General features: G+C 57.6%; 2 protein-coding genes across 2 annotated transcripts in view; one reads left to right on the top strand and one right to left on the bottom strand.

The window, feature by feature from the left end:
- Window positions 1-141, bottom strand: part of VDBG_02090 (ABC transporter) — a gene marked incomplete at both ends in the record, with an annotated part of 2473 nt that extends 2332 nt beyond the window's left edge. The window contains one exon of the mRNA XM_003007856.1: window positions 35-141. Within this exon, the coding sequence (XP_003007902.1) occupies window positions 35-141 (107 nt within the window). The remainder of the gene's footprint in view (window positions 1-34) is intronic.
- A 3881-nt stretch (window positions 142-4022) lies between these two features.
- On the top strand, window positions 4023-6321 carry VDBG_02091 (pH-response regulator protein palI/rim-9; the record flags this gene model as incomplete). The annotated part of the gene is made up of 4 exons (XM_003007857.1): window positions 4023-4209; window positions 4285-4968; window positions 5018-5720; window positions 5778-6321. The coding sequence occupies 4 exons, from the start codon at window positions 4023-4025 to the stop codon at window positions 6319-6321; spliced, it is 2118 nt and encodes a 705-aa protein (XP_003007903.1).
- Between the last annotated feature and the right edge of the window lie 2211 nt (window positions 6322-8532).

Consider the following 8532-nt stretch of genomic DNA (forward strand, 5'->3'; position numbering starts at 1 on the left):
TTGACCGACAGGCGCCGGAGATAGTCCTTTGCACGGTGGCTTGAGGATGGACGACATGACTGAGGCTCCTCGCGTGTTATCAGCCTGAGCCGTGAGCTCAATAGGCCGTTTTACGCTCTTGCGAACTTGTGGATTTTCCATGATGCTGTCATACATTAGAAGCCGGTGTTGCCATGCAGCACGTGGATAACCTCGCATCTCAGCGGATCAAAGCTGCACTATCCCACAACAACTCCTCGTCTTGTCGACCCCATGGCAATCAAACTGGTGTTGTCAAAGGTGTCTCTTGAAGAAATAGCTTTTTCAAAGGAGATTTTGAACAGAACGCAATACATGGCATGATACCTGACCTGAAAGATAAACATGCCGTACATAGTCTGCTGCGTCTCCGGATTGACAGCAGCAGCTTCACGCGACCCGGGACACAAAGTATAGGTAGGTCAAAAGTTTCGAGCTTCAGGCCTATCCGACATGTTGTGCGTTTTTCTTTTTTTTCTCTTTTTGGACATGTGTTACGTAGACCAAATGCAGTGGTTTTGGTCTTGCGGGTTTTATCTCTGAGATGATCAATCGCAGTTATAACGGATTTGTGCACCGACTTCCCGTAACCAGGGTCTTGATCCATGAAATCAAGCATTCCAGGATATCAGAAGTCTGATCAATCATCGAGTCGAACACCTGAGGATTCGTGCTGGAAAACCGAAGTTGAAAGTCGCACAGCGGGTCTTGGCACGTACCACTCCAGGCTGACAGAGAAAGAAGATTTCGAGTCCCTCGACAGCGTGCTTTATTTTTCCCTGAGGCCCGCGCCCACGTGGTCAAAAACGCGAAGCAGACAACATGCAGACAGGCTATCGAGTGGGATCGTCATATCGAAAGTATGTTCCAACATCAAGACCTTACGTCCGACTCTCGAGGCAAGGCCCATTGGGTACCCGGTAACGAGGCAGCGGCATCCAGATCACGGCCCCAGCCAACCACAACGCGCATCGCCGCCAAGAGGCCGCACAGCATCATGTCGGAGGCAAATGCCAGACTGCGAGCTGCGAGCGCCTGTGGCCTGGCAGCGAGAGCAGCGGGATGAAGCAGGGCGGTCTCGGACTCGGAAATTCTGAGACGTGCGGGAGGCGCCGCGTCGCAGCATCGAGCCGTGCTCCGCTGTTTGAGGTCGGCGATGACGTGGTGATTGGGCTAGATTGGACGGAGATGGCAGGGCAGGCCTTCGCCAAGGGTACTTGTTCTTGTTCACTTGATGGAATGGGAGAAAAACTAAGATTTGAACAGGAGGGGAAACAGAAAGGCAGTCCCAGCTTCACCACTGCCTGTCGACCCGATCGAATCGAGCCATGCTCATGAGCAAATTGACTTCGAAACCCGGCGGAGGAGGACAATACGTCCGTAGCTGACTGAGGCTGGTCTCGGCATATCTCGCATAGGCATGTGTCGGAGCACAGACAAAGCTTGACAGGTTGACGGGGCCGGCTGATACGGTATCTGCCCACATGGATGATCTGCGGGGCAGGCGAGAGTCCAGATGAAGCAGCCGGGATGTCTGCTTCACAAGCAGTCCAGGGGCCTGGAGTCCGACAAGGGAAGAAGCATAGGTGGTTGAGGCTCTCGTCGTGTCGAGTTTCGGCGCAGCATAGAGGCTTCGAGTCACGCTGGAAAATCGTGTAAAAGGCGGCCTGTCGATGAGGTAATGGAAGAATGAGATCATGCCAATCAGCGGACATGACCATGTTGCAAGTTTTCTCCCAAGGAGGTGACGGCAAGGAATCGACCAGGGTGTGAAAGCGGCACATCAATAGGCAACAAAAAAAGTCGCGGGAGAGTGAGCTTGATGGACGCGTGTCAATTGGCACGTTTGGGGAGGTTGTAGCCCCCCCCCCCCACATTCAATCTTGGCCCTTGAAGCGTGGGAAAGGAGAACCCACAGCCGGAGCAGGAATGACCGACCCAGCTTCCTTGCATCAACAGAGAGGAAGCACGCTCGAGCAGGGCAGGAACGAACAATCGACCATCCCTTCAGAACGGAAGCGATTTCGGACGCAGCAAGGTCCCTAGCGGCTCTTGGGAGCATCAAACGTCTGGGGGTCCCAAAAACACATCGGTCCCAGCACCAGCAACTGACGGAGCCAGCTCCAATAAGTTCTTAAAACATGCTCCAGTGCAGTGAAGGTTCAGGTACCGTGCCTTGCGTGCCTGTTTTAGTCTGGCCTTCGGCGCCCTCGTGGCTCCAGACAAACATGGCGCTATCGCCATTCCAGGCCAAGGCGAAGCACTTGGGTGCGGAGAACATCTAGGCTAGCTTTGGTAGCGCATGAGTAGTCAAAGCATTGTCCAGTTCATAGGAGGTTCAAAGGAGCAGCCAGTGAGTGTGGCGGGTTCCAGCGCAGGCGGGAGGGGCTCAAAAGATCGCATTGTCAAGACTCGCCATGGCAATGAGGTGTCAGTAGGTACCTTTTTTAGTCTCAGAGGTATGCAGTGTTCAAAGGGCTTCCGAGTGGATACGAGGCCTGGAAGCCAAGCAGCGGTGGTCATTGGCTGTGCCCTCTTTTCGACGAAGGGGGCGCATGCGGGTTCCGAGCCGATTTCGAAAGGCATGGGCAAGGAAGGCAGATGCAACAGTAGCAGTAGAGGGGAAACATGGCAGCCCGCATCGCATCTTCTTGTTTATCATTTGAGCCACGTCGACGGTGCTTCTGCTGCTACTGCTGCTGCTACTGCTGCTGCTCCTGCTGCTGCATTCTGCTGCTGTATGCATCCTTGCAGTACACCAGACGGGGTGCGTCTTCTCGACCAACTTTCCGACCTTGCCGCGAGTGAGAGAAACATGGCGAGGATCAAATCTCCGAGCCACCTTATCTCCAAATGATGCGGGCAAGGTGGGCAGCACGCCGGTGTTGTGGGTGCTGGTCTTGCCTCGTCTGCTTGGAAACCCTGTCTGATGGGAGTGGAGGAAAAGCAACCAAGGCAAGGCCCCTGGCAGGCTGTTGGCTTCTGCCACCCAAGCACCCTAAAATTCTCCCGCAATTCCACCTTCCTGGTGCTGCAAGTGAAGGCGTGTGGTGGAGTGAACAGTCGCTAGTACCTTAGCCTGCGGCCTGCAAATGCCCCACACCCCCCCTTCAGGCCCGCGACTGCTTTCCTGCGCCTGCGCCACGAAGGTACTGCTCCGGCGGTGCTCCTTCCTACGGCGGGCAGGCTCCCTGCGACCTGGCAATTGCGACTTGGGGCGGAGGCTTGGGTTGTAGTAGGCAAAGGGCAGGAGCGGGCGCAGGGGGAGCCACAGCGTCCCCCCCCCCCCCCCCTTCCAACCAGGCGTCCCAACCAGACTCAACTTGCTCCTCTCCGTCCCTCGTCCCTCAGTGCGCACCAGCACCAGCGGCCACTTTCCTGATCTCCCACACCACCACCAAAGTCTACCTTACCCAAACCACCACCAGGCTTGTGGCGGTTTACCTCAGTCCTTCCATTCACTCGTTTCCGTTTCCTTCTCGAACCTCGACCGCCTTCCTTGGGGTGATTTTGCACGACGAACAACGCGCCACTCGCTCGTGTCGACTCTCTTAATTGCGTCCTCTCCATTATCCGACACACCACCTAAACCGCATCAGAGTCCTAGTGACGCCAGCGTAAAACAGAAGGAAGGAAGGACTCAAAGGCTGTTGGGTAGAACAAGAAAGGTGTACACTACGACGCACGACAACGACGACGACGACAACGCTGGACCTCCCAACGCCCCGACGACCTCAACACCACGAATCCTTTCCGTTGTGCAGTTCGACAATGCTCCCGACGTCTCCTCGCTGCGACTGATCCAACCTGTCCACTCCGTAATACTCGGTGCTCAACCGCGTGCGCGCACTTTGTCTCGCTTCCCAATCATCCATCACAAACCTCAACCGGGCCGTCGACGACCTTTTTCTCTCGCCGCGTCTTGACGACGCTGGCGCTTCCCACCATCACTCTCCTGATATCACAGGCATCTTCTGCCGACAGGCCGACGACTCAACAATAAAATGCTGCGACCGGCGACACCTCTGTCGGTGCTGCTTTTTGCGGCATTCGCCCTCCTGCTGCTCTCCGTGCTCTCGGCTCCCATTATCACGGCGATACCCCTCGGTAGCTTCGCCGGCGTCGACTATGGCGTCCTCGGGTACTGCAACCGCGGCGCTTGCTCCTCCATCCAGGTTGGCTACGATCTTAGTGAGTGCACCCCCAACCGTTACCGCGGCATTGATGCGGTTCCGTGTGAGACGACTGAACACTGACTCGGCGCAGATGGGCTTGGGGGACGCGCCAATGACTTTGACCTTCCCGAAGGCACTCGCAACAGCCTGACGGCTATTCTGATCGTTCATCCCGTCGCTGCGCTGCTGACGCTTATTCTTTTCATCCTCGCCGCTGTTGCTCACCTTCACTCGCCGTCCCATTCGTCTCGCTATCTCCTCGTCGTCTTCATCTTCTCGACCATCACCTTCCTGGTGTGCCTGCTGGCTTTCCTGGTTGATGTCTTGATTTTCATCCCCCATCTCGCCTGGGGCTCCTACATTGTCCTCGCTGCTACCATCATGGTCGGCCTCAGCGGCCTCGTTTCCTGTGCCATGCGTCGCACATTGATCAGCAGGAAGGCCAGGAAGGCTAAGATTGCCGACAACGCGGAAATGAGCGGAGAAAACTACTTCAACCGCGAGGCGCAGTCCAAGGCCGCCATCTCTACCGCATCACAACCCAGCATGCCAGTCCTGAGCGGCGGCAACGGTGGGGTCGACAACTTGCCCGCATTTGCAACCTTTGGGGACCAGAAGAAAGACGACCAGGTTAGCGATGAGCGCATCCCTCTCACCAACCGCAGTCCCATTGAGAGGACCCCGAGCAACCCCACCTCAGATGTGAACACATACAGCAGTACCGCCCCGGCGTCGCGAGCTGGCTCTGTGCCTCGCCCTGAACGCGACCAATATGGTAACCCCATCAACGCGCCGCAGCAGGACGCTTTATGGCATGCGCAGAGGGCCATCCGACAGCAACCGACAGTTCGACCGCATGAACTCGAGGGGTCGTGGAGGCATGCCCCCTGGTGGATACCGCGGCAGGGGTGGCTACGGCGGCGGCCGAGGCGGCTATGGCGGCCCCCCGCCGATGGGCGGAAGGGGGGGTTACGGCCCTCGTGGTCGAGGAGGTTACGGTCCTCCGCCGAATGCCAGAGGTGGGGGGTACGGGCCTTCGCGGGGCGGCTACGTCGCTGCGGGTGCCATGGCCGGCGGGGCCATGATGTCCGGGCGATCCACCCCTGGTTACCAGAACGGGCCAGGCCCCTATGAGAGACAACAGAGTCCTCATAATGCCTATGCCGTGCCTTACGGAGGGCGCCCTGACGAGGCTGCGACCAATTATAGCGTCAACAACAGCACCAACCCCTCTTTGCCCGGCAGTTATGAGGCCTACAACCCCGACAGATCGAGCTTGCCGCGCGCCGAGTCGCCGCCACCCTTGCCCAGCGACGAACCTCGTGGCGTGGTCGGGCAGGCGGTCGAGATGGATGCAGTCTCTGGCAGTCCTGCTCATGCCCCGCAGGGGTATGGATCTTTCGGTGGGCTTCGTGAGAGCGACGCAGACATCGCTGGCATGGTAGGCCTACAGCAGGGAGTACAAGACTCGTCCAACCGCCGCCATGATACGTATATGAGCGAGGGCAGCAAGTACAGTTCGGACGAGTAAGTCGTGCGCAATACCCTTCTACTCAAACGATGGTTCTAACATTTCCTCCTTAGGCAATACATGCCGCCACGCCAAGTCTGGGCACAGGGCCAAGGAAGGAACTCACCGAGCGTGCCGTCGCCGCTAGGTGGTTCCCAGCCAGCAGAGCTTGTTGGGCGCAACTCGCCACAACAAGCAGCTGCGCAGACCAACAACTACTACGAAGACATTGACCCGCGCTTCGCGTCGTCGACGCCGCCGGCGGCAGCTGCCCAGCCACCGCCCATGCAGCCCAACCCGCCGCCATCCGACACCTATGACTACCCCCCTCGCCAAGAGCGTGGCGCTCGTGCGCGTAGCCCCGGCGCTGAGTCTGATCGCTCCAACTTTACGTCCATCTCCCAGAGGAGTGTGAACCCCCGCTGGAACCCGCCTCCACCAATGCCTGGCTACGGCGGCCAGCCCATGCCTCGACGGGCGCCTCAACCCCGGCAGCAAGACGTGCTTCTTAACAACAACCCCGACTTTCAGCTGCCTGGGGCTCGTAGCGCCAACACCAACAGGGGTCCCGGCGCTGGCATGATACCTGGCAGTGCCTACCCTCAAGGGCCTCTTTAATTCTGTCACTTCGTTCACGAGTACCACCGGTTGCCAACCTTCACGCTAGATTTCATCTGGAGATGCGGTACTTCACTTCAAATTCATTCCTTGATCACTCGAGCCATTTCTGGGGGCTCAGGCGACGAACTGTCCTTCGTTCCTGAAGATCCACGCTTCTGTCGCCCCCCCTCCCCAACCTCAAAACTTATTCTTCGCGCCCACCCGTATATATCCTGGTCTCGGATTTTCTCCATTTTTGGGCACTTCGATCCGATCACCAACCCCCTTTGTTGAAATGGGTAGTGAATGGAGACAACGGAGTTTGACAAACGTTACACACCATACTTTTTCCCTTGCGAACTGGTTTGATCTTTCTTTTTGCTTTCTATACTATGTGCGGAACACTCTGTTGGAGTTGCGGATTTCACAGCACCGGCCCATCCTCGGCCCCTTGTAGATGCGGATGGGCTGACCGAGGCGGGGGTGGAGGGGTAAGAAGACACACTTCGGGTCTCCGGGCCCGTGACGGTCGGGCAGGAGGATGCAGAGACGCTTTGACGAGAGCAATGGCCGAGGTTTTGGTTCAAGAGGCGTCTCTTGCCTGCCGGGCCATACGCAAAGTTGGCGAACGGCTCTTGGCCCCAACCGTTACGCCACACAGAGCAAGGATTGGAAACAGCGCGAGGCACCTAGCTTTAGTCAGGAACACGAGACGAGAGCGTATAATTCGCTTGTTGGTTGTCCATGTCTCACGTCTTTGAGTATCTTGCGTGTCGGCCCTATTGTGTTCTCATGTGTGACCAGCACTAGGCGCGCATCGTGAGGGGCGGGGACGACTGGATCATGACGCGCAGGTGCCGATGGGCGCGCCACGCAGGAACAAGTGAAATGGCCTGATTCCGTCTGACAGCGCGGGGTGGCGCCAGCATTTTAGACCCCCGGGGAGTTCGCAAGTAGACATCCGCGCCGCTGGCCCCTTTAACCTTTTTAGTTTAGGGCTGTGCTTTGCAGGGCTGTCGCGTGTCGAGCCCCCCTTTTCCCTAAGGCCCAAGGGAGCCAGCTGCCTGGCTTGTGACAACGACCACACAAGGCGAGGCGAGAGCCCCTTCTAGAACGCGGTTCGCCCCTTGTTGAATCTGTTTTTTGATCGGCCAGGGATGGCGGATCGGTGGTGCAGTGCCCTATCCGGTGGCTTGTTTCTTGGTGCCGGCAATTCCGACTGCCGTGGCGGCTGTGGGGGTGGATGCCAACTTGAAGGTACTTTCTGTGCGTTTGGCTAGGCTGTGGCCTGTATGAGCGTAATGTGGCAGCTTCTGTTCTCGTTTGTGGGCATGGTTTTAGTGTGAGCTTTGCTTGGAGGAGAGTGACAGGAGCGTCCGGTTCCTTGCGAGCCCGTGTGGTAGCATCTTGTTGTTTCTCGTGGCGAAGGCCTCAGCTTCGAGCAGGCAATTTTACCCAAGAAGTTTCTCCTCTCTCCGTCGCCGATGACACGAGGGGACGCGCGCGCGATGGTCTATTCTGTTTTGACATGGGTCAAACTAGTATTCGCATTGGCTTCACCGAGATCAACGCGCGCAGCATTCACCTGGTGAACCTAGGCTGCAGGCCAAGGCTGCAGCTCCTGCTGCCGTGTTGTGTCGGCGACGGCGATAGCCGTAATGGATGCACGCTGGCGTGTTTCCTTGCTTCTGGGACATCAGAAATCCTGGCCCCTTCCCCCCTCCTCTTCCTCCTCCTTCCTCGCTGAGTGGGTGGGACGAAAAAGGGAGTTGACGGAATGGACTGATCGTCCTGACTGGACGGAAGAAGCCTTCTGCCCGCATTGGACTGGCAGGACTTGTTCGGAAGTGGGCGAGAGCTTTGATCGTTATGAAGCTCGTTCGTGTTCCCGGAAGCCCGGGGCACATTGCCTTGCCGGCAGTCAAGGGATATGACAGAAGATGAGAGAACCAATGAGGGTGCTTTTGTGGAAAGGCGAAGGGGGGGGGGGGGGGTGTAGGATGAGCACTGTCCACGGACCGCCCATGTGTCATGGGACTTTTGGCAGGTTGACGTGTGCTGTCTGGCCGGTCAGCGCCGTTTGAACGGAGGAGGGGGTGAACCACGCGCGGCCGCCCGGTGAGCTTGAACCGCCGCTTCCCAAAGAATTTGCTGGCGAGAGGACTTGGCTCCACTCGTTGGCATGGCAGGTTGTATTGGAGCTGCAGTGCGTTATTAGGATATTGAGAC

This window comes from Verticillium alfalfae, genomic scaffold (assembly GCF_000150825.1).
Source record: "Verticillium alfalfae VaMs.102 supercont1.2 genomic scaffold, whole genome shotgun sequence".
NCBI classification, from domain to species: Eukaryota; Fungi; Ascomycota; class Sordariomycetes; order Glomerellales; family Plectosphaerellaceae; genus Verticillium; species Verticillium alfalfae.